The following is a 26,904-nucleotide window of genomic DNA, read 5'->3' as shown; positions in this document are numbered from 1 at the left end:
CCATTTTTATTTTATAAGAAGTAGCCTAACTTTTCCAGAGTGGCCGTACAATTTTACATCACCATTCACAAAGCAAGAGGTTCTGTTTATATTCAGTTTGTCTTTATTAATGTCTTATTTTGAACTGTTCAATCAAGTCAGCCAATAGATAATGAGCAAATCTCAAAATATAATATAAGAAATTGAATTTAAATGTAAAATTAATTCCGTCTTTCAGTATGATTACTTTGGCTCTGATAGCACGACCGTAACAAACAACATCATGGAAATGACCAACCTTGTAAATTCAGTAAGTATTATCCTTTTCATACTAGATTATTTGTTTTGTAATGGTATTTTCAGTAACTTGAAGTACTGTTTCTGAGTAATTACTTCATATAAATTGAGTATAGATTTGTGATGATACTAAAATAATTTCTAGGTTATTATAAAATAAAACAAAATGATTTTAATCTATTTATTTCTTAGATGTTTTCCCAATTTAAAGTGGTGATTGTGTTGTCTTCATTGGAGTTGTGGTCAGATACAAATAAGATATCTACAGTCGGCAAGGCAGATGAAGTACTCCACAGGTTTTCAGAATGGAAACAGTCTCATCTTACCCTAAGGCCTCATGATGTTGCATATCTATTTATGTAAGAATAATGTTTCAGTATTCCTGAAAAGAAAACCAAGTTCTGTGATAATAATGTAGCTTAGTTTAGGGAAGTGCTATTTACTTGGGGGAATTCATATTACAATTATTTGTTAGGTGTTTTATTGAAGTCTCTGCCTTCTTTCTGGTTTTCATGCAATAAAACAAGATTATTAAAATTTATTAGTAAGTGTATCAAACTATTAAAAATGAAGAAATTTAGATTTCAGGAAGGTAAGCCATCTCAGGACTTTCCCATGTAATGATGTATCCAGGGTTAGAAATCAGTTTCTAACTCCAAAGCCCAAGCTCTCACCCACTTCTTACAGAGTTGGAATTTATCTTGTGAAGTTTATTTTGACTGTAAACTTGATCTAAGGTTTTGTAAGCTCAGTTAGAAGTATTTTATCTTAATAAATTTTATTTTATTTTCAGTGGTAGCTTTATAATGAGAAACAATAGCCATATTTATATTTGTATTTATATTATAATGTTAACAATAATAAGCAAAGATCTTTCTTTTTATATGTACTTATATATCTCTATATATAACTTTGTATTTTATAGTTGGCATGTCAGTATTTCTCTTTGCATGTAAAAGATTAATATATACTTCATATATCAGTCAGAAATACCTGTTACATTTTTCATTTTTAAAGCTTTTTTTTTTGTGTGTGTGTGTGTTTTTCATTAGTACAGGTTTACATTACATAATGATTATATTCATTGTAGGGCACTGGTACATATATATAACACATCTCAATTCTTCTTTTTTCCTTCTACCACCCCCTTTTTCATAACTTTTTTGCTAGAATCAGGGTCATTGTTTTATCTTACAAGTCCTTATAAAGTTAATTATCATAAATACAGATTAACAGCCAGAATAACAGGGCAAAAAACGTACAAAACTCATAAGACAATTATATTAGGGTACACTTTCAGATACATTTCCCATGCTGGACTACAATACTTTTTCTTTTCCTTTTTTCCCTATTGTTTGCCTTTTATTCTACATTTTATTTATATATTGAGTTTTTCATAAAAGAGAAACCATGTGATATTTATACTTGTGTATCTGACTTACTTCACTTAACATTATGGCCTCAGAGTGCATCCAGTTTCCTGCAAATAACTGAAGTCTATCCTTCTTTATGTTAGAATAGTACTACATTGTGTATAAATACCACATTCTCTTTATCCTTTCATCTGCTGATGGCTGTTTACAAGATTTAGCTATTATAAATTGTGGGGTACAAACATGGGTATGCATACATCACTGTGATGATATCTTTAACCCTTTTAGGAAGATACCTAGAAGAGGTATCCTATCTTCTAGATACCTAGAAGAAGTGCTGCATTAAGTGGAATTTCTATGTTTAGTGTTTTGTGGAATCTCCACATAGATTTCCATAATAATTATGCTACTTTACATTCCCGCCAACAATGGAAGAGCATTGGCTTTCCTCCCCAGCCTCTCTAGCATTTGTTATTGGTTAATTTCTTGAAGATAGCCATTTTTTTCTGGAATGAGATACAGTCTTGGTGTTTCTTAGTTTGCATTTCTCAAATGGCTGTGGATTTTGAACAGTTTTTCATGTATTCTTTGGCTGATTGTACTTCTTCATCTGAGGAGTGTCTAAGCATTTCAGATCCCCATTTTTTAATTGGTGTGAAATCATCTCTAAAATTTTGTGTAGAATTTTGCAGTGAACCCATTGAGACCTGGTCTTTTCTTGGTAGTTTTTTTTTATTGTTACGTCTTAAATTTTATCGACTGCTAGTGAAGTATTCAGGAATTTCTGTGTTCTTGGTGCAGCTTTGGTAGTTCATATGTATGTAAGAATTCACCCATGTCTTTTGAATTTTCTATTTTACTATTGTACAGGTGCTCAAAGTACCTGACCTTGCGGGTTTCTACAGAATCTACCATGATTTTGCCTTTTTCATTTCTAAATGCATGGATTTTGGGCTTTCCTTATTTTGGTAAGAATGGCTAAGTGTTTGTGTATCTTGTTTAATCTATCAGGGAACCAACTCTTCGATTCATTGATTCTTCCTTGGCTTCAGTTGCATTAATTTCTGCTCTGATTTTATAACTTCCTTCCTTGTATTAGCTTTGAGTTTGGATTGTTCTTGTTTTTCTAGGACCTTAAGGTGCATTATCAGGTTACCTAAACTGGCTCTGTTTTACAGATGTAGGAGTTCACCACTGTGAACTTCCCTCTTAGGACCACTTTCATTGTGCCCCATAAGTTCCAGTATGTCATACTGGCGTTATTGTTTGATTGTAGGAACTGTAAAATTGCTTCTTTAATTTCATCTGTGACCCATTTATTAGTCAAGAATATATTATTTAATTTCCATGTATTTGCATAGTTTCTTTGGTGTCTTTCATCATTGATTTCTAATTGTATTGCACTGTGACCTGATAATATGCATGTGATAATTTCAGGTCTTTGGCTAGTATGTGATCTATTTGGATAAAGTCCCATGTGCTGCTGAGAAGGTGTATTATGTTGTTGTTGGATGAAATAATTTACAGATACCTGTTGACTCCATTCAAGGTTTATATCAACTATAATATTTCTTTGTTGTTTTTTTTTTTTTTGTCTAATCTGTCCATTTGTGACAGTGGGGTATTTAGGTCCCCCATTAAAATTTTATTGCTGTTATCTGATCTTTCATGTCCATTAGTATTTATTTTATGAGGTTGGGTACACTAATATTAGGTGTGTGTTTATATTTACAGTGTTAACTTTTCCTAATGAATTGCTGCTAACTACTATATAGTGACCTTCTTTATCTCTTCATTTTTTTTTTTTTTTTTTTTGGTTTTTCTCCAGTACCGGGAACCGAACTCACGACCTTCCACTTGCCAGGCAGGCGCTTTGCCGCTGAGCTAAATCCCCAGCCCCCTTTATCTCTTCTGATCAGGCTTGGCTTGAAACCCACTTTGTGTAAAAGTAGGACTCTGGCTTTCTCCTGAGTTTCTGTTGCATGTAATACTGTTCTCCATCCTTTGATTTTTATTTTGTGATGTTTTTGTGAATTAAATGTTTTTCTTACACACAGCATATTGTGGGGTTTTATTTCTTCTTCCATTCTCTGCCTGTCTCTGTCTTTTGATTGGGGAATTGAGACCATACATTTTGAGAATTATTACTGAGAAATATTGATTTATTCCTGTCAGTGTATTTGTTTCCTGTTTCCTGTTGCTGATTTCCTTATGTTTTTTCCTTTTGCTTAGTGCCTATCCCACCAGGTGCATTCATTTTTTTGACTTGTTGGCATTTTTTACTTCATTTTCTCTTTTTGGGATATCCTTGAGAACTTTTTTACAATGCTGTTTTGGTGGTCTTGAATTTCTTGAGGTTCTCCCTGTCATGGAAATAACATTTCTTTATAAATTTTGAAAGAAAGTTTTAAAGTATAAATAAATCAGGATTGGATGTTGGTTGTTATCTTTTAAGGGTTGAAACACTTCACTACAAGCTCTTCTAGTCTTTTAAGTTTGTGTGGAGAAGTCTGCTGTAATTGTAATAGGTTTAATTTTATATGTGATATGTTGCTTTTCTCTAACAGTTTTTAGATTTTTGTTCCAGAGATGGACTTCTACTGCTTTGGATAGAATGTGATGTAGAGAGGTTCTCTTTTGGGCACAGCTGTTCTGGGTTCTTTTTTTTTTTTTTGGTTTTTTTCTCCAGTACCAGGAACCGAACTCACGACCTTGCGCTTGCCAGGAAGGCGCTTTTGCCACTGAGCTAAATCCCCAGCCCCTGTTCTGGGTTCTATATGCCTCACTTATCTATATGTTTATTTCTGTCCCTATATTTAGAAAGTTTTCTGCCATTAATTTTGTTAACAGGCTTTTTATGCCATTTGTATTGTCTTCCGATTTTTTACTTATTCTGGTTATTCTTAGACTAGTTTTTTTTGCATAATCTATTCTCTGCTGGATCCATTTTTCATGTTCTCTTATTGTTTTTATGTGTTTTTTAGTAGTTGGCCTTTGAAGCCATTGCTGTCTTCTAGTTCTGAAATTCTGTCCTCTTACTTGGTCCATTGTATTGTCCACACTTTGAATGTAACTTTTCATCTTTTGGATTTCAGTTGAACCCATTCCATGGACTCTGATTCTTTGGTAAATTGGTCATTCCTATAATTTGAGTGTGTGGCTTATGTTGTCTTACCTCTTCTTGTCCCCTGGATTGGCTTCAGGGGAGTTGGGATTTTTTAGAGGCAATTTGTTGACTAGTCTCTTCATGCTTCTATTGTTTTATTTGTTTATTTTTGTGTTATTTTATTTAGCTCATCTAGCTTTTCATTAATGTCTTATGAAAGCTCTTGCACTTTTTTGGTTATTAGAGATTGCTATGGCTTGTGTTTAGATGTTCCTCCAAAGCCTCATGTGGTCATAGGTGGGGCTTTTTCAGAGGTGGCTAGATCTAGAGTGTGTGATGCTAGAATTGATTCATGATGCAGGGCTAGGCTCTTTAGAATTAGGGATGTGAATGCTACCTGCCCTAAGTAGTCTAGATAAAAGAGGCAGAAAGATGCTGTTAAGGTATCTTGTTGCTTTGCTACCCTCTGATGCCACCCTGCCTTGGAGCCAGCTCATTATGGACTGAAACCTCAACAAACTGTGAGCTAAATAAATCTTTCCTCCATTAACTTGTGGGTGTTGGATATTTTGTCTCAGCAATGAGAGAAAAGTAACTAAAACACAGAAATTCTTTGTTTAATGACCTATTTAACTACTGTTCAGACTTCACATGCTCTTCAGACTTATGACCCATCCTTTTTTGGATATAGTTTTGTACATTTTGTTATAGAGTCTCAATGTATTTTTTGTATAGCACATCTAGTTCACACAGTACTGTACTTTTTGCTGATTGTACAGTACTGTGGGTTTATATTGTTATACATTACAGTACTGCATGTAAAATTATGCAAATAAAAGCAAATTCATCAAGTTGGCATTTCTTTGTTCTGAATACTGTAAGATACATACTGTATTCTTCTTTATATTCTTCAGTTAGTGACCAACTCATTTAATGACCTAGTCATAGGAATTGAACTCAGTTGTTAAATGAGGAATGTCTGTACTTCCATAAACTGTTTAGTTATATCTTCTTGGATCCCAATGAGTACATCTTTGATCTGTTTTCTAATTTCCTCTTTATCCTTTCAGGTAATTTGGGTATGTGGTTTATGTTGCCCTACCTATTTCTGCACCCCTGTATTTGCTTCATGGGAACTGGAATTTTCAGAGGCATTCTGTTGACTAGTCTTCTCATGTTTCTCTTGCTTTGTTTGTTTTGTTTTGTGCTGAAGTTTGCAGATGCTAATGGTCTGAAGACTTTCCTACTGATGCAGAGGTCTATTTAGTTCCTTTTCAGTGATGTACTTTGATTGTGGCTAACTATAAACATTGTTACAACCCAAAGATCTGACCACTTTGGTTAATTAGGGTGGGGAGGATGTAGTGTAATTAGCCCAACAACCACATTCTCAGGGAATGTTTTCTAGTATTGTTAATATCACAAATAGTCTGACTGTTGGCTTACAGAAAAACAGTGACAATTATGTCACCCTGTTAATATCTAGGAAATCAGCTAGAGTAGTATATTCCAAGACAAATTGAATATTAACATACTATCAGTACCAGTTATGTGCCCCTTTAATCCTAGAGAATAAATCTGCAATATGATATAAATATAAATATAACCCAGGAAGAACTTACAGCTAATATGTAATAACTGCAACAGCTGTATCTCTGCTAATGGTGAAAAGAATTCAGCAGTAAGTTTACAGAGTTAACTGTCAAAAGATTAAGAAAGCTTTATGGTTATACTAGTGAACATATAGGGTTTGGGAATGCAGGGATGCAAGAGGAAAATGTTGAAACTTTAACACTATGATATGAGAAGGAGGTGAAGTGGTACAAAGAAGCTTCTAGAGAAGTGAGAGGGTGTTTATACAATGAGTTAAAGGTAAAAGAAAAAACTGAATTGCTGTGCCTCAAACATTCTAGTGGAATACCTGTTGTTTTTCTTTAGTTGTTCCCATTCTGTCCAGTGAAAATTATCAGGCTTCTGTAGACAGTTGTCTTGCTTTAATTACTACATGCAGTAACTTTTGTGAGATTGATGAAAAAGAATTTGCCCCATAAGAAATATAGAAAATGATGGTACAGTCACTGTCTTTGAACTTATATAATATCATTATTGGAAAATCATTTCAGGTTATGGAAATAATGTGCTTTTTGTTACCAAAAAAATTTGCTAGCTCTTTTCAGAATCTCATTTGCAGTTAGAAATGAAGTTGAACCTTTCAAGGAGGAGGGGAACAGGAAACAGTGAATAACACCTGATTTGAAGTGAGTGGGCACGTCAAAATGTGGCAGCTGCCCCTTAGTGGTTGAAAGCGTGATTCTGGATTCACACTGATTAGTTTAGATACTTCAGTTGCACTTAATAATCATGCCACCTTTGGAGAGTTACTTCTACCTCCCATCTGATATTTAATTTACTTAACTTGTATAAAAACATTTATCTTAGTGGTTTGTTTTGAAGGTCAAGTAAGGTAATTCATGTGAATCTCTGAGAATAGTGCTATTATTAAATGACCATTTATATTGGCACTTTCTCTCAAAGCTGAAAAGTAATGTTTAGTTATGAAATAATAAAACCATTCCTATGAGAAACTGGATATTTTGTACATATGACACATTTTTATCTGTACTTTAAAACTTTATGTCCTTGTTAGACAAGAAAATGTTCTTGTTCACAATGTTTGAACAAAGGCTTTGGTGACTTTCACCAAATGTAATGAGAACAGAAAAGAAAAATATTAGCTCTGTTGGATATGTTTTAACAGTACCTAATCCAATCTAGTGAAGAATATCTTCCAAATTTACAATTAAGACATTAAAAGGTTGTGCCTCAGTTGGATAGAAAATGACATTTTATGAACTACAAACTTGAATCAGCCAGACAATTATATAATTCTCACTTTGAAGTTGTTCTTTAAAATGAATTCTAGATGTGTATGTATTCATTTATTTAGTTATAGGGATTATCCAGACTTCATGGGAGCAACATTTCCTGGGAAGATGTGTGTCACTCCTTATTCTGCAGGAATTGCAGTGGTATGTAATTATTTAACCTTTTTTTTTTTTAAAAAAAATAAACATTTAAGAATTGCCCAAGTTGTTAGCATATATTTTATATTGTTTACCTTTAGAAATGGTATTTGTTTTTCCCTTATCATTTACATTTTGAAGTATGTGAGAGAAGGAATTTTTTGTAGAAAAAGTGTCATGTTTCAGTGAGGTGTAGTATTTGGAAGTTAAAACAAGAGCAGAAATACCATAAATACACATCCATTCCTCAATATATAGAACAGTGCATACTGAAAAAGTATCTATAAAGAAATTTCTATAAACCAAATAGATTTTTGTTTGTAGATGTAAAATTACAGAAATTTTGTTATAGATAATACATTCAAAATAGAAAGAAGTGAAAAAAACTGAAATAAAAATCCATTTAGGTGTTTTGAAGTTCTCAAAAAGACACTATAGTATTCAAAAGAAACTTTTAGGTATATTTTAAATATGCACAGTATTTATACATGTTTTATAAATTCTCTGGTAATGTTAAATTCATTGTTGAAGGTCATGTCACTGGGAAACTTTGTCCTATTTATACTTGGAAAAAACAAGTTATGCACAGTGTATTTTCTTTTAAAAAATTAAACAGCAATTCATGTTAATCATGTCAAATTTGTTAAGTACATGTAAAAACACGTAAGAGAATTTATATTATGTAGCATTTTGTCACTCAGGCATTCTGTCACTGCCATTGACATTTTAAATGCTTTTATTTTCTACCTTGTGTTTATCTCTGCTTGTCTGTAGTTCTCTTGCTTTTTCTAAAAATGGAAACTTGCCATAAAAATTTTCATTACTAGTACTTAAATTTTGAATTAAAGTTTGAACATGGTATCATTTTAAAATACAGGTGTACAAAGGAATAAATGATAAAGCTCTCTCCTTTATATCTTCGGAATTGTTCCGTTTAAGAACTTCTGTTAAGCTCTTTTTAAAATTTCTTTAAAAATATACCTGCTGTTATCTTGCCCTATTTGAATTTTTGAAGGCCAGGCAATATTGGTAATATTATTTCTGATACATTTAGCCTAGTCTCTCTATTTACCAGATTTTTATATTTTTAATTCTTCAATTAAAATGTCTTTTTTTGGTGCTGATGATGGAACCCAGAGCCTCACTATGGTGGCAAAGCACCCCACCACTGAGCCACAGTAATGGCTCACACACTAATCCCCGTATGCTTCTTGTTGTCTTAAGACATGTCTGTGTATGTTGAGTATTGTCTATGTATTCTACTTCTATGCAAGAGCCATAAAATTTGTGTGTAATTTATTCTATTTTGTTATTGTGTTACAAGTATATGCATAAGATCAGACATAGAATAAGCAAATAAATACTTCTTATGTCAATAAAGCATTGATGATCCAAGAAAGATATTTTAGATATTTAGATATTTTAGGATCTTCTTTTACCTCACAGTCAGAATCAACTAGCCCAGAAAGTGAAAACCTCATCGTCCTTTTCTAGGAATTATTCACTCTTTTTTTTGGAATAGCTGTAGAGTTTATTTTTATTTTTAGTAGTGGGTATAACTGAGTACCACTTAGTTACCTTATTAGTGAAAATACTTTCATTTTGCTACCACATTCAATTGGTAATTTGGCTAGGTAGATAATACTTGTTCTGATAGTATTGTACCTCTGTAAGGAAGTTAGGAATGGTGGAAATGTTTTAGTAATTTGAGTTGCATGTATTGGTGGTTTTGTAGATTGTAGAAAGTGAAGTCTTAGGAGGAGATCTTAAAAAAACAAGTGAGGAGGATGTGACATGCAATGATTGATAAGAGGGAAGAGTTATGGTTACTGTTAAAAGGTCTGTTGCCCAAGCCTAGAGTGTGAATTTAGGAATGAGCAGCTGAGACAAACTTTAGGATTAAATCATTGGAGGAGACACAGTAAATGAGTGAGGCTTTTACAAATAATTTGTTTTTATAGTCTTACAAAGCCATGATAATTTTGGAGAATAATAAAGTTGAGATCATATTATAGAATCAAAGCTGATAAATCAGGTAGCTGTGTGGTGAGACCTGCCTGATCTCTTAACCTGATCTTGTTGAGGGTCACAGCCTTTTTACAGGGAACTGTGAAATGACCTCACTCATCTTCTGACCTCCTAGGAGCTTCCTATTAAGCCTGCCTAAAGCACAAATGTGCCTATATATGTAATCCATAAAACTCTGTTGCATGGGGCAGAGCAGGATGGGGAAGGGCAGGGAGTGAATCTATAGAGATGAATGGAAAATATTCAGAACAGTCCATTCAGTTTGACCTTATTCTTTGCTCAGGTGAAACATGATCAGCCCTAATATACTACCCTTTAACTACTTCATATTAATTTAGTCATGTTTCTAACTGAAGAGTGCAGGTTAACTCTACCAACAGGGTTCTTCATATAAGACACTTGAACCTAAAAGGAGAAGAAAGAAACATTACAAACTATTGCTGGCATAGTCCCCACTTCTGTCTCTGATAATGAAAAATCATAATGGCTTCTTTCATTGCCTCCTTCCCTATGATCAATCCTTTTACCTGCCCTAGGAGACTTAGCTTGATGAAAATATTTGTTGATCTTTCATTCCTATGGCATATGAATCATTGGAAGTTTTTTGTTATTGTTGTTGGGTTGCCATAATTTTCCACTAGTAACATAGTTCTCCTCAGTCCCATTTTGTAGAACCAATCAAATTTCTTCCCAGCCTAATTACTGTTTTTTAGAGTGCTTCTCTTCTCTACTTCTCTGTTCAACAGTGGCATAAACAGGCAGAAATGGCCACAGGAAACTCTTAAGCTTCTAATTTAGTAGGACCATTGTTGGAGACCACTACAAAAAGGCTCTGAGCAGGATTTAATATTAACCAATTGGTTTTTCATGTTTATTTGTGAGTTATCTGAAGGCCGCAGCTGAGGATGTCTGGCTCCCCAGTTATCTTAAAGGAGATTGTAGCTGTAGGCATTTCACTCCTGCCCTGAAGGCCTTCTTGGAGATAACGTAGTTCTCCTCAATTAACATAATGTGTTACTTGGAAAAGTTCTGTCCAGATTGCCATGTTTCCTTGAGTATCGTCCTCCTTTGTTTGTAAACCAAATAAATATGGGCTGCCCAGAGAAGTCTTGGGCTAAACTCAGAGAATATCAAAGCTGTAAAAGAGTCCCTCCTGGAGCCCTGAAATCATTTCCATTGTGTCATTTATTTAAGCATTCGCCGTCCATTCCTTTGGGAGATTGTGGGCCTGATCAGCCTGCAATAACTAAGGGTTATTTAACCCAATAGTCTATATTTCACACCCTTAACTTAGAGCTGGAACCCATGACCCTATCAAGGAGTTTTAATCCTCTGGATTGCGAATTTTTTTTTTTTTTTATCCCTGTGAGTAAGTCTACCTAAAGAGGAAAGTGTGGGAGATGGAGAAGGCCTTTGCAGGACAAATACTCTGCTGGGGATGCCTGGGAAGAGAGGGAAGAAAAGTATTCCATAGGAATAGGGGTGAGTCTTCCTGCTGTGCAAAGCCGTTTTATCTAGGAGTAAAAATGGGCCAAATTATCAGTCAAGGAGCAAGGATATGTACAGCTGCTCCAAGGTTTTCTTAGAAAAAGTCAATTCCCTTGAGACAGTCTCATCTTGGAACCGCATTCATTCAGTTTAAATCCGTTAGAGAGCAAGCAGCCAATGGTCTCTGAAATGGATGATGCCAAAGAAACAAAAGAGCTCCCAACAGAGGCTTCTGCAGCCAAAGGGGGACCAACCTCAGCAGGAGCAGGAGCTTTTCAAAAGAACATCCTATGTGGCTCTATAGAAACTTACAGATTTGAAAGGGACAAGCAGTCACAAAAGAGAAAATAACTAACACCCCTGCTTGCTTCCCAGCTGGAACTCACTGAAATGCTAATAATGAGTTTTTTGTTTATATGCCTTTTGAATTACAAAGTGCAGGATAAGATGTTCCTGCAGCTTGCAGAGTTACTCTTATCGGGAGTGAAAAACTCACCCCAATTCCCACAGGAGTGTGGGGTCCACCTCCTTGAGGGAACAGTTGATCTTGTACTGAGAAAGGCTGATCTAAATTTAAAAGGAATAACTATTGTGCCTAGTGTGGTTGATGGTGATTGTCGAGATGAGATACAAGTTTTTGCATGTGCCATGGATCTCTGGGTCTTTGAAGAAGGAGAATATGTAGCACAGTTGACTTTGTTACCTATAGCTAAACCTTCCTTTGTTAAATATAGACAGCTCATGAGAGAACAAGATCCTCAGAAGAAGACTACAAAAAAATTTATTTTACACAAGAAATAAGTAAAAATAGGCCTATGTGTTTTATAAAGATAATGAAAAATGTTCTGAAGGCCAAATTGTTACTGGGGCAAATGTGTGTATATACTTATATTAGAACAATGGCCTGCCATGTGGCCAACACAAAAGGCCCCTACCTCCTTAATAGGACTGGGGTCCCCTCAGCATGTACCACAAAGTGCCTCCCCTTATGAGGGACCAGACCAACAAAAGGGTTTCTTTCTACCATATGTGGCACCTATTCTGGTCAGGTTGTGGGGAAGAGATTTGTTATAAAAGTGAAAATTAATATTGACTAGTAATTCTGATACTGATTTTAAAATTAAACAAATTCCAATGCTAAAATTAAACAAATAGATTCAAATCGTAAAATTAGACCAGTGATGATTAACAAACATGGGATATGAAGAAGACAAAGGCCTAAGAGAGAACTTACAAGGAATCAAAGAACCTATACAAACTACACCTAAGAATGATGGGCATGGTATCAGATATCAACAGGTTTTTTAACAAGGGCTGTTGATACTTCTCCCTCCAAAACAGCTCTGCCTTTACAGTGGAAAACCAAAGAGCTTGTTTGGGTGTTATCAGTGGCCACTTACTAAGGAGAAACTAATCAAATTACACAAATTAGTTGAGGCACAATTTAAGTTAGGACATTTAGAAAACTCAGTCATTCCTTGGAATACTCCTGTCTTTGTTATTCCAAAGAAATCAGGGAAACGGAGGTTATTGCAAGACTTAAGAGATATAAATGCTTGCTTACTTCGTATGGGGGTGCCACAACCAGGACTGCTATCCGACTGTAGTTCCCCAAAGCTGATCTTAATCTATATAATTTCTTTAGATATATCTTTGCTATGTAAAGTCTTACAGAAGGATTCTACAAGTGCTATTAAAAAAAAATTAAAAAAGGGAGGAGAGAAGTCTACATTAAGTGATAATAATAACCTGAATTATAGTAAGTGTTACAGAGAGAAATCACAGGAACACTTGGAAGAAACGAAGGTGTGAGCACGTGACAAAGTGTGTTTGAAGATGTCTAAGCTGGAAGCTACTTAAAGGGACATGAAAGTTAAGACAGAATAAAATACTAAAACTATATTAATTACAGGTAAAAGGTTTTTATTTTCTCCAAATTCTTTTTATAAGAGATCTCTACTAACTGACCTATCAAAAAAAAGAAAATAAAATTCAGACTAGTCTTTTTATAATTACAAACTTAAAAAATTGTAAAAAATTATTATGATTCAGTGTGGCCAAAAATACATTTGAGTGCACTCTGAATGGATAAGCAAATTGTCTTGTGTATGTGTTTTTGTTTGTTTGTCTGTCTGTCCAACCTACAAACAGCTGTTTTATTTGAACTCAACAAATTTTTGTTCTTTTATATTTTTTGATTTTTGAAACAATTGTCTGTAATCTAATTTGGCTTATAGATAAGCATTATCTAAATTAAAGATATGCTTCTACTAAGTTACTGGCTGGTCAAAATTATGTTAAAATTGGTCTTATAAATGTATGAATATTGTTGTTTATGTATTATAACTTGAGAGTTTCTCATTGTTCAAAACTGATGTGTCAAGAATTATGATTGGATATTTATAAAGAAAAAAAGGGTTAGGATAATTAAATAAAAATCCTTTGGGGTGGAAAGAGATTGTTGGACAGGACTCCAATTGATGAATAAAAAAGCAGCTGCCTGGAATAACATTAACCAGTTATTATTCACTCATAAGGAGCCCCAATAATCTCCATAGCTTCATGAGAGGCACCTCAATAAATATTGTTCAAAATATATTATTGTGATATGTTTACATTGGTCATTGTCAGAAGGTCTGATTTTCATAAAATTAGACAACAAGGTTTTCTGATTAGAAGATGCTATTGATACCAGACTAAATTTAAAAAACAAAATAATGACAACTTGTTATTGCTAATTTCATAATATATTAAATGTATTCATGCCTTCAAAATGTACAGTATTCTAAAATGTAAAACTGGAATTGTTTATGTGTTAGATGTCTGTCTTTCTCTTGTGTTCCAGATATTTGTAATGAGAGGTTCATTTCAGGCCAATATGAGGTCATCATTCAAATGATAATTTTTTAACAAGAACTTATGGTGATGTATATGCTGTGTATATGCCACTACATTTGGAGATGCTTAGATGTTGAACAGTGAAATGTTACAAGTTTCCTCAAGGACATCCTATTAGAAGGAAACAAATTAGATAAAAGCTTCTTATGTATTTGATAGGGATGATTGACTAAAAGGGCTAATCTATTCCAATATTTAAGTGTGATTAAGTGTATTTAAAATGTGTTTAAATGTTACACATTTAATTGTGTTTCATAAATGTCATCATGCCTGTTATGTTACAATACTATGTATGGCTTTTGATTTCGAATTTACTTTGTAAAATGATATAACTGTTGTCTGTTGACATTCTGCAGGGATTCAACTACTAGAACACCCATGATTGGTAAGAAATAACAATTCTCTGGCAATACTTTATATTTCAAGGTACTTAATACTCAGATAAAATTTTAATAATTAAGTTCACTGCTTCCATTACAATGTAATGTCATTGATCTTCTCTGCTGGATGTTTAACAGCTGAGGTTTGGAAATCAAAAATTAGAGAGTTAAGTTGGGCTAAAGAACAACCAGTGTTTTGGCTATGCCCTCCAGGGTCAGTAAAGACTCAGGACATAAGAGAACCTCTTCTGCAACATCATGCAACTCGGCTGAGTCCCTGATCTTCTGATCAAGGAGATTATAGGACCACAGAGAAAAGTGATTGTATGGTGTATAGTGTGCCAAGGAGAGTCACCAGGAGAGAAAAGTCTCCCAAGCTTTCACAGAAAGCAACTTGGTCAAGCAATGGCTGTGACTCATCCAGATGGTTGACACTGACAGAAGTACTGAGAGATACTGTACATGGTTCCAAGGTAAATCCTGAGGTAATTTAACTGACCTTGATAGATAAGAAATTAATTTTAATTAATACAGGTCTCACTTTAACTTGGTCTTGAATAACCGGCAGAAAAGTATAACTATAAGGTATTAGATAGAGAAATAAATAAATAAATAAATAAATAGGGTATTCCAGTACAGTTAGTAACATGGGGACAAAGGTATGTTTGCATATTAACAGGTTATAAAACATCATTGTGGGTGCCATCCTGGAACGGGGCCATGGAGAGAAGAGATCCTCAAACCCCTGTTGAAGTCTGCTGCCAACAGACCTGTCATGGATTCTACAATGGACTGTTAATATTAACGTGCTTGGGGGCTGGGGATTTAGCTCAGCAGTACAGCGCCTGCCTGGCAAGTGCAAGGTTGTGAGTTCGATTCGGGTACCAGAGGAAAAAAAAAAAAGAACATAGTCTTAAAAAAAAAAAAAAAAGAAAAAGAAAATTAACATATTTGTGTCTTTTACTTCTGTTCTGACCTTGCTAACATATTTCAACTGCTACATTTACAAAAACAAAAAGGAAGAGTTTTGGGGGACCACTGCAAAGTGGCTCTGAGCAAGATTTAATATTAACCAATTGACTTTCTGTCTTTACTTGTGAGTTGTCTGAAGGCCACCGCTGAGGATGTCTGGCTCCAACCCCAATTAACTTGAAGGAGACTGTACCTGTAGGCATCTCCGTCCTGCTGTGAAGGCCCTCCTGGAGATAACATAGTTCTCCTCAATTAACATAGTGTATTACTTGGAAAAGTCCTGCCCAGATTCCCGTGTTTTCTTGAGTATCCTTCTCCTTTGTTTGTAAACCAAATAAATATGGGCTGCCCAGAGAAGGCTTGAGCTAAACTCAGAGAATACTGAAACTGTGAGAGAGTTAGTCCCTCTTGGAGCCCTGAAATCATTGCCATTGTCTGCATTTATTTAAGCTTTCGCCGACCACTTGCTTGGGAGATTGCAGGCCTGATCAGCGTGCAATAACTTAGGGTTATTTAACCCGATATTCCGTAGACCATGATTATGCTTCTGGGTGAAATCATTCTTCACATAGGTACTAGTACCCAATACACTGAACTCAGAGTTTCCAAAGCAGAAAATAAAGATTCCTGTAGCTTCTTTGGTTATGTGGTGAGGGGTGACACACTCATCACCTCTTCCTCCTCTGTTGTCACACTTACATCTCATGACTGTGGAGGAAACAGCGCCAAGCTTTAGCCACTGCTTAGGAGAGTGATGGCAAATCTTTTAGAGGCCAAGTGCTCAGACTGCAACCCCAGATCCACTTATTCATCATAGCATGCCAGTGTGGCAATTAAACCTGAGTATTCAGTGCTCAACTGCTGGGGCAATTTGCTGAAAGAGAGGATTCTGCATGCCACTATAGCATGTGTGCCGTAGGTTCACCACCACTACATCAGTGTAATTTTAAAATCATTAATGACATCTTTCCCACCTCTGAGGATACTGTCTGTTAGCTACTGTCAAAAGTGACTTCAGCCAGACACTACAGCAGTCTGTTGATCCAGATGCTTCTGTGTTACGAGACGTGATAAGTATAATCGTGTGGGAAATGAGCTCATTTGTTTAAAAACAATGCTATAAAGTTTGACCCTGGTACAATCTGTAATACTGGAATGTGGTGCTGTTAGAAACAGCACAGACTGGCATGGAAAATCCATACCTGAAATACATGTAAGGACCAATCATTGCCCCTTTCGTGAATGAATGGTCTAATATAATAAACTTACCTCCAGCCCTGCTGGCTGATCCAACATAGTGCCATAGTGGTGCTCATCATTGACTTCGGTTGATGGTACGTGGGGTGCTTATTTGTGTATGAGGCCATGCAGAACCTCTCTGCAGCCATGGGACCTTTATATTCCTTGGCCTGAGTAGCACTGAGGTGTCTGGGGAAGAATAAGCATAATTGAAACATACCCAATAGATCTTACTGACCAGATTTGTGAGAGTCCGCCCACAGTGAACATTTGATGAGAGAACATGAATATTTTGGCTCTCTCCATCCATAGAAATACAGTTCCATCTCTTTCCCTTAGGAGTCCTTGCTACCAGCAAACACTGTCAAGCCTCTGGCCAGTCAGACAATCCATTATGGAAGGTCTGTGAATCAGTGCCTTAGGCCATCTCTCTTTCTAAGCAACCTCAACAACAGAGGTACTGTGACCTGAACTTTTACCCACTTGGTCTTTTTCTTTATGGAAACAGAGTCCTCACTGTATTTCCTAGGCTGGCCTGAGCTTGCTGTTTTCCCCCAGCAGCCTCCCAAGTAGATGAGATTACCAAAGTACCACAAGGCCCAGCTTCCACTTGCTCTTTTGAATAAAACTGTAATATTCACTTCCTGCTGCTATTAGTGTATCTTGCTGATCCAGTCATAGAGCAAAGCCATGCTTTTTCCTTCTCTTTTAATAATTGATGTCTATTAAGTGTCATAAAAAGACCTGAGTTGTTGGAGGCAAAAGAAACATGATATCACGGGAGTCAGGTACTGCTTGTGCAGTTTACTTCTTTGTAAACCTATTCAGTGGAATGGTGTGAATATCCAATTTTATGGTTTGGGAATCAGATAATATCTACTTCATGATGAGACATGCTAGTTAAGATTACTTCATGTCTCTTGGTAAAATTTTCAACTCTACTGAAATAAGTTTAAATCAGGAATTGCTTATGTAATAATTGGTTCATCATTCCAAGCAATTTGTCCAAACATGGCACATGTTGACCTCTAATGTCCAAATAAGGCCACTAAACATATACTTTCCATTTTGTTATAGAGGCCTTTTAAACTGCATACATGTGTCTAATTTTAGAAGTGGTATCTTGATATGTCCTCGACCACTGCACCCGTAGGAGCTTGATCATTTTGGCAAGTGCTACAGAATGTATCTCCAACTCTCCAGTGTATATATATTTGAGTAAAACATTTGTGATGCTTATCAGGTCTAATAAACTTATTACCGTATCAGTGGGACCAATGTGCTGTGATCTATAAAGACATTCAAGTCTCTGGGCCATATCTTCACAAAGAACAAGAGAGTTTTATTAGCCATGTAACAATGATATACTCACTATTCTGCAATTACTGTCTGGTGAAGCAAATTAGTTTTGATTGTTTTTGCTGATGATAGATTAAGAAAGGGAGTTGCTAGGTCAGTTGCTACATAATCAATTGCTAGAGGGTATGTTGATTTTCTCTACTTAAGGTACCATATTGGCAATCTCTAATATGATTATCATCACTGCCAAATTAAGTGCGGTAATTTACGGTCATCCTCCATCTTTGATTTGGCTGTTAACACCAGACAAATAATCACATTAAATGATGTTAAATACCATTAATCTACAATTTCAAACTTTGTACTAATCTATGCAGTTCCCCCTGAGATACCATACTATTCTATATGATTCACTGTTAGATGACCTTGAAATATGATCTTGTAGACTGTGTGAAGTACATAAGACTCTATTTTTGCAGGTTGATTGGAGAAACTTTATCACCACTGACACCTTAGCAATTAAATTCTTTGATATTCTTGATAACTTAGCTTGTATCTTAGCCTGTCCCTTGCCCTATGGGTGATAATTTGAGAGATCAGGCTGTCATTGAACACTGTGTATTTTCAGTGGCCTATTTCTTCTTGGTAAGAAATTTATTTGGGTACTGTTTCAGTACATAATCAGCCTAATCTAAGAATGCTCTTTAGAGGTTGTGTCTTCTGTGACTTCTTTTAGTATCAGTGTATCAGTGAGGATCCTAGAAGGAAACAAGACTGTGGCCATGAGCTGGAAGGAGATGCTGTAGACCACGCTAATTGAACATTGCAGTTGTTATAAGAAATTGGGTGCATTGAAAATTATGGTCCAGATAGTCAAAAGTCTCATGAAAATTTCCTGATGAAATTAGTCTTTTTATATAGTTATGGAATCTAAGACTCTTACTAGGTGTTCAGTTGTTAAATCATGGCAAAGCTTGGTGTCTCAATATCAATAAGCTTATGTCTTAGTAGAACTGCATTAGAAGAGGTCCACCTCTGTCCAAGAAACCACAGGTCCCTAGCCTTACATATGAGATACAAAATAAAGATATTCACAATCAGAAACCTTTGTTTTTTTAACCACCATTCATTGAACTGTCTTTCCTTTGAATTTTCTTTGTGGTGATTTTAGTATCCCAAGGACTTAACTTTGGAGACATTTGCAGTTATTGTCACCCAGATGCTGGGACTCAGTCTTGGAATGTCATATGATGACCCAATGAAATGCCAGTGTTCAGAAGCCATCTGCATAATGAACCTGCAAGCTGTGTAAGTTTGTTTTGAAAAGACTTATTTACTGGTTATGTTTATTTTGTTTCCATAGTGGTGTTTGCAAAAAGTAGCTACAAAGGGATGAAGTATTTAGAATATAAGAGTTGTCTGGACTGTGGTATATTGTTAAAGACAATCAAATATAACAAATTCAATCTGCAATATACATTGGCAAAGGATTTTCTTTAGGATCATATGTTATAAAAGCCTGTAATATTTTAAAGTTCTTCAAAAACATATTATACCATAGCAAGTGTTGATTTTTAGAAATAATTTTTCCTTTTATTTTTAGATTTTTTTTGATGTAGGAAAATTGCATGCACAGAACAAGAAGTCTTAGTGAACAATGTCCAATTTTCAGTATTTGTGTGAATTTGAAAAAATCCCTTGCTTGGATTTACTTCTTAAATTTTAAATGAGGATAATAATGCCTGTTTTCTTATTTCAGAAGATTATGTAAGAATAAAGTAAAATAAAATGAAAAATTGTTACATCTTATATGATGAATTAACTACACTAATATCTAAATTTACCAGTGTTCTCAAAATAGCACATCAGTCAACAGCTACTGCCTGTGTCCTTAATATTCTAGAGATTTTCTGTTTGTGAAAATGATAGAGATGACCTATTTGTTCCTGGAAAATGTTAACAGTGACAAGTGAGACTAGGTTGTTAATTTTTAAAAATATACTCTTTTTCACAGTTACTCTTAAGTACCACCTAAGACTTAATTTGTAAGTTCTAAAATAAAACAAATTCCAACACATACACTTATATATACACACATAATTCTTTTCTAAAATATCTGTAACATAATATATATCTGATATTTCTATACATATGTACACATATAACATAATTTTCATATATGGATATAAAATAAGTGTGTATACTATCCATATAGATAAATGGAGACAAACATATGAGAATTACTGCACAAACTTGAGAATTACTGCCCACTGTACATTTTCCCAGCTTAAGTATGTTATGACAAGATTTTTGTCATCCAGATTCTAGTATTGATGGTAATAAGTTTAATCAGTATTTATATTGTATTTGGTATGTGCTAAAAATCTTTTTAAGCATGTATATATGTTAATATGTTTGATTCAGACAAAATTTCTGTAGAGAAGGTACTATTAGTCCCATTATATCAGATAAGAAGCTATGTTATAAAAAGTATAATTACCTCAGGTCAAATAGCTACTTTGTGGCTGAACTGGGTTAAAATCTGTGCTAGTAAACTTTTAGGTTTTACATGATTCTTTATCATGTTAAAACAATTTCATATATAATCCTTAATTTTTCATAAATCTCTTCTGATGTCTGTAGGGAAAAGAATCTCAATTTTAAAAATCTAACACATGTAGCTTTTTTGCATTTCCACAGTACAACATATATTATTTTATTCTTAAAGAATGCATGCAAGGTAATATTAGTATTTCCATTAACATATTTTAAAGCCCTTAGAGTATAAAAATTCTAGGTGATTGTTCAATGGATATAGAGTTAATTAGTGGCCAGACCTCAGCTGATATTAATAATACCACAGATATAGTCGGTACCTACTATAAGCCAGAGAGTTGATTGAGGTACTGCACTTGTTCAATAATATTTATTCCTCACAGTAAATCCGTAAGGTAGATAGTTATTATTAGCCCTATTTTGTACCTTACAAACCGACACTTAAGGATTTAATCACTTTGTCTATGACTTCAGAAGTCAAGACTTGGTACTCTAGTCAGCACATTTATTTATTATTTCCAAAATCTTGTTCTTTTCTTTATTTCACACTTACTTTTGAAATTGAATTAAACCAAGTAGTAAAAGAAGGTTAATATGTGTCCTTATACTTCAGTGCTCTTTCAGTATATCACTTTGATTAGTTAATTTGTGCCTGCTTTTTAAAAATGAGAAGCTCAATGTTAAACTTATATTGTACAAAGAGTCTACACAAAGAAACTAGTTCAGAAGAGGAGGTAGGAAGGGGCATGAAGATGCCAGCAGATACAAATGCAGGAACCTAGGGAAACCTCAGGATCAAGTTTATTCACTTACTGTATTCTTTTACGAAATGGCAAAAAATTGTTAAAAAACATGGAATTACCAGTTATTTAAAGAAATTCTTTTATTCATGCCATTTTATCTAAATTCCTTCCTAAGGCCAGTTTCACTAATGTCTGTAAATTTGCTCAGGGAAGAGGATGGCATATGGAATGCATTGAATAGATCATGGGTTTTGGAATGTTTCATTTGTTTGCTAATTTTTCTAAAATTAGTTTTCTCACCCAAACATGAGAAACTATGGATATTGTTCATTATACAGTCACAGTGAAGAATCAAGTATTCTATTACAAATTGTCTCTACACTGGTCTCTTCCACTGGAAAATAGAGAAAAATAAATAACATAAATAAAGTTTGAATTTTAGCTTGGTTTCCTTCCCCCAGGATATCTCATAATGTGTACACACATGTTCCAAAATGTAAAATACAATTCAAAATCTGAAATGCATTTCATCACAACCATTTTGGATAAGGGATACTTAAACTGTATTTGCATATAAGCTATGCATATACTCTTGTACACTTTAAATTCTTTCTAGTTAGTTAAGATACCTAACAATGTATATGTTCTATAGTTTTTATGGTATGCTTTTAAAGGAATAACTACAAGAAGTCAATACAAACTTGTATCAAATATTTCTCCACCCAAGGTGGTTAAATCTGAGGATGTAAAACCCACAGGTATGGAGGGGCAAGTGTATATACCATGTTTCCTATGTCCATTCATCCACTGATGGACATTTAGTTTGATACATTTTGAGTACTGTAAATTTGTATAACATAGGAAGGGTAATAATGCACTGATACTTGAAAACTGCTATGACAGTAGATTTTAAATATTTTAGAAACAACAAAAATAAATATATGAAATGATGAATATGTTAGTTTGACTTAATAATTCTCCAATGTATGTGTGTGTGTATATATATATGTCAAAACATTACCTTACAGGGGCTGGGGATTTAGCTCAGTGGCAAAAGCGCCTGCCTGGCAAGCGCAAGGTTGTGAGTTCGGTTCCCGGTACTGGAGAAAAACCAAAACCAAAGAAGAAAAAAAAAAAAAAAAAAAAACATTACCTTACAGTTTTAAGAAAACTGTATATATACCTATTCATTTACAAACTGCCTGAATTGTGAAATTTTTAGCCTCTCTGATCTTCAGTTTCTACAAAAGATAGTATCAACCTCCCTGGTTTGTAGTAATGTTTAAACAGTTAAGTATATAAAATAGCTACCTCATAATACATGGTCAGTAATACGGTGAAAATCAGTTTCCTCTTTACCTTACAGATTTTTACTGCATACTGAAACTGATTCATCCTATGGAAGTGTAGTCCTTGAATTATCTTTGCTAATATTAATATGGACATAACTATATAAAATTTGGTAAACACAGTTTCTCTGAAGCCTTTGAGGAGGTTCATACCTAAGCATATTATACCTTGTTTAATAAAAGTTTATTGTAATTAGGGTGTAAATTTTTATTTTGAAGAGCATCTATATCAGTTCCTTGCCTGTTTATAAATTAGCTTATCTTGGTATTTTGCTATTGCCTTGTACTTTTTATCTGAATAGGACATGTATTCCAATGAATGAAATCACGTGAGTTCCCAAGAATGATCATGCATATTTATTGTGAACATTATTATTGCCTATTGATCATTTTGAAATTAATTCATGGATTATATTTTCAGAAGAATACTGCCTGACACTATGTGACTTCATCTTTAGGCAATCCAGTGGTATGAAGACTTTTAGCAGTTGTAGTTTGAAAGACTTTCAAAGTTTCGCTTCAAATGTTGGTGTCAGATGCCTTCAGAATAAACCACAAATGCGAAGTAATCCAATCTGTGGCAATGGCATAAAGGAGGGAAAGGAAGCCTGTGACTGTGGTACTTTATTGGTAAGTATGATAACTAGAAAAAAGGATTTAAAAATTTATAGTTGATTCATCTTTCTTTATAAGTGTTGTATATCTTTCGAGTATGACTGGGTAGCATGCAGACTGCTGACAGTGAGTGAATCAAATTGAAATTCCCATGAGAAAATATTGTCTGGAGTTTGAGACAACTCCAACTTCAAACTCTATTGAAGAGTTTGAACTATTTTCAATTGTACTGTAAAATTTATTGGTGATGTGTATAAAGAGGACTAAAATAAGCTTTTTGAAATCCAAAAGTTCCAAATATTTGCTTAACCATGAGATGCTTTGTAAATGTTTGTTGAAGATTAATCTGCCAGCAACCTAGCATGTGTCTTTTAGAGTACTACTTCACAATGGAAATAGTAGTATGATGATGATATCTGTTAATATCACAAACTGAACGCTAGGTGACTTTGATAATTTACTTGACAGGGAAGTCCTGAAAAGATAATGGATGTAAAACATCCTGTATATAATGCTTCTGAATATTTCCACCACAAGCTTCTATGACTGCAAGATAAAAATAATGTTAGGGTTTATTACACACATAGGTCTGCATTACTTGGGTGTATATCACATTTTTTTTGTTTTGTTTTTTGTTTTGGTTTTTCTCTGGTACTGGGAACCGAACTCATGACCTTGTGCTTGCCAGGCAGGCACTTTGCCGCTGAGCTAAATCCCCAGCCCCTATATCACATTTTTTTAATTGCTATACTCTGTTGTATGACAGAACAAGTCTGTTTTCTTTACACATTTATTTTATAAATTGGGGTGTAACCTACACACAATGAAATTCACCCTTTTTAAGTGTATTTGTTGGTGAATCTTGAAAATTTATGTAACTGTCAATATATTTAAGATGTAGATTCTTTTCATCCTGCTAAGGTATAGGCAAGAATAGATTGACTGGAGCTGGCATTTTTGATCTCTAGCTTTCAAGGCTAATTATTTTCTGGCTAGGTCTTATTTTTGGGAAAAGAGGACACATATAATGTTATTGTATTTATTTATGTGTTTTTTATTTTAAAGAGTAAAAGAAGGATAACATAATAATGGGGGGGCTTACCAAATTACAGACAAAGTGGTAGGAAATTATCAATGGTTATTGTTTTACATATTGTTATCTACAAGATAGTTTCTCAGGAAAACAAATAGACAGATAATAGTGAGTTACAGACAAAAGAGGTAGGAGATTATGAATAGTTGTTGTACTATACTTTGGTATCTTCAAAGTGGCTTCTAAAGAAAAAGAGCTATACATGAGCGACCTATTGAGTAATCATTAACTTTTCTCAGTGGTTGTTGTAGGAAACACATAATGATAGACATGCATCCATTTACGAAATAGGATGGGAACAATACAAACATTGCAGAATTATGGATAGATTAGTAGGAAAATATCAATGGCTGCTGTAATACATGGTGGTATCTTGAAGTGATTTCTCAGGAAGACAGAGATACGCAAGAAGTATCTAACCAGTAGTTACAGCCTAAGGGTTGTCAAAAATCAAGTAGCCGTCTGGGGCGAAAGCCATTTTTTGTAGCGTTTCTCTCCAGCCTCCCATCGCATTGGGACCCCACAACCAGTTAGTGTCCTCTCCCCAACTGTCAGCACAGGCAGCAGGAATCCTACTGCAGACTTCTCCGGAGCTCCACCACAGCCTGTACTATCAGGTGAAGAATGGCTTCCAGGGAGTCTCTGCAGGTATTGTGCAAGGTCCTTCTGGTTTACAGCTTCTGAGCGGCTCTAATGACTCCAGTCCACAGGACCTCTGACTCCTCAGGCTTAGTCTGCATTCTCATGTTCTCTGAGTCCTTGTTCAGCAGCTGCTTCTCCACTGACTCTGGACCTTTCTGGTTCTCAATGGCAGGAGCAAGAGTGGCCCGTTGCATGGCATGTATTCCCAGGGGTTTCTCCATGTTTGAATGATTCACACATGTCTGTGGGTGGGCATCTGCAGCCAGTGCATGGTGGGCCAATTGTGTCATTGTTTTTCTGTGTCATGGTAATTCTCAACTGAGCGGTGCAGCCAGCCCAGTGCTCGCCACCGCGTGGCTCCCCGTGCGCTGGGGGCCCTCCTGGGCACCTAGGAGGCAGGGAGCGAGCCGGCCGGAAGACCATATTTATGTATTTATGTATTTATTTATTTCTTTTTTGAGACAGGCTCTCACTAGGCAGTTTGGGTTGTCCTTGAGCTTGCTATGTAGCCCAGGCTGGCCTCCAACTCACAAATGATCCTCCTGCCCAAATATCCTGAATTCTAGCATGCCTGGCATTACATAAAGTATTTTAACCACTTATTAGTCCAATTATTTAAATACAGAATGACCAAAAATTACCTATTTTTCTTTAATTTTGTAATAGATCATGAAATATAAAAGTGACAATTTTATCAAATTTACTCAGCAATTTTTCTGTGTATAGTATATTTTAAAACATTCAATGCACAATGCACTATTACAACCTGGACAGAAGTATCTGGTATCTTTCCAAATTCTTTTTGCATTATTATCATTCTTTGAACAGCCTACTTTACACTGTCCTCTTGGTTTTTCCTTTTTTTGTGGGTAGTAGAGTTTCAATAAAATCTCTACCCACTAAACATAATGGTGATGATACCAAATTTGGTTTGCTCTTCTGAGTCTCTTCTAGTTCCACATGAATTTTGGGATTGTCGTCTTCAGTTCTCTGAAGAATCCAGTTGGAATTTATATTGGAATTGGATTAAATCTGTACATCAATTTTGTACATTTGGCCATTTTGACTATATTGGTTCTTTCTTTCCAGGAACATGGATATCTTTCTGTTTTCTGATGTTCTCTTCAGTTATCTTTTTCAGAGTACTGACTTTCATTGTAGAGGTCTTTAATTGTTTTTTTTTTTCCCTCGAGTTCACTTTGTAGCCTAACCTAGTCTCGAACTCACAATAAACCCCCTGCTTCAGCCTCAACCTCCTGTGTCCTGGGATTACAGGCATGCGCCACCATGTCTGGCTTTTATTTTTTATTTTTTTTATTTTTTGGTACTGAGAATCAAACTCATGACCTCATGCTTGCCAGGCAGGCGCTTATGCCACTGAGCTATATTCCCGGCCCTTTAATTTCTTTTTTTAAATTTTTATTTTAAAGGAAGTAGTAAAAAAAAGATCAATAGAAAAATATCAACATCACAGACATAGACAAAACAAAGCAAGGACATTAAAAATGATACAGGGTTTCAAAGCAAAATGATAGGAAATAACAGTGGTTGTTATATTACTTACATACTGTTATCTTCAACGAAGTTGCTCAGATTACCAGATATAAGAATGGAAGATTGTTCAACCATCAAAGAGAATAAAAAGTAATTATTAAAATACATTAGAGATGATACAGAGTCTTACTAGACAAGATGCTAAGAATCCACCAAAAGTTGTTCTGTTGCATATTGCTGTCTTCAAATCAGTTTGTCAGGTTACCAGATATAGGCATGAAAAATTAGTGAAAATATAAAAATGTTAAGCATTAATTGTTCCTGTCAATA

At 34.8% G+C, this 26,904-nt stretch overlaps 1 protein-coding gene across 1 annotated transcript in view; it reads left to right on the top strand.

Annotated features, from left to right (window-relative positions):
- Positions 1–26,904, top strand: part of LOC102020160 (disintegrin and metalloproteinase domain-containing protein 32-like) — a gene marked incomplete at its 5' end in the record, with an annotated part of 143,629 nt that overhangs the window by 48,082 nt on the left and 68,643 nt on the right. Inside the window, 5 exon segments of the mRNA XM_013507728.1 lie at positions 218–289; positions 469–635; positions 7,703–7,784; positions 19,254–19,390; positions 23,189–23,360. Coding sequence (XP_013363182.1) covers positions 218–289; positions 469–635; positions 7,703–7,784; positions 19,254–19,390; positions 23,189–23,360 — 630 coding nt within the window.

Source organism: Chinchilla lanigera, unplaced genomic scaffold (assembly GCF_000276665.1).
Source record: "Chinchilla lanigera isolate Chin_1 unplaced genomic scaffold, ChiLan1.0 scaffold00135, whole genome shotgun sequence".
NCBI classification, from domain to species: domain Eukaryota; kingdom Metazoa; phylum Chordata; class Mammalia; order Rodentia; family Chinchillidae; genus Chinchilla; species Chinchilla lanigera.
This window is presented reverse-complemented; position numbering and strand designations above follow the sequence as displayed.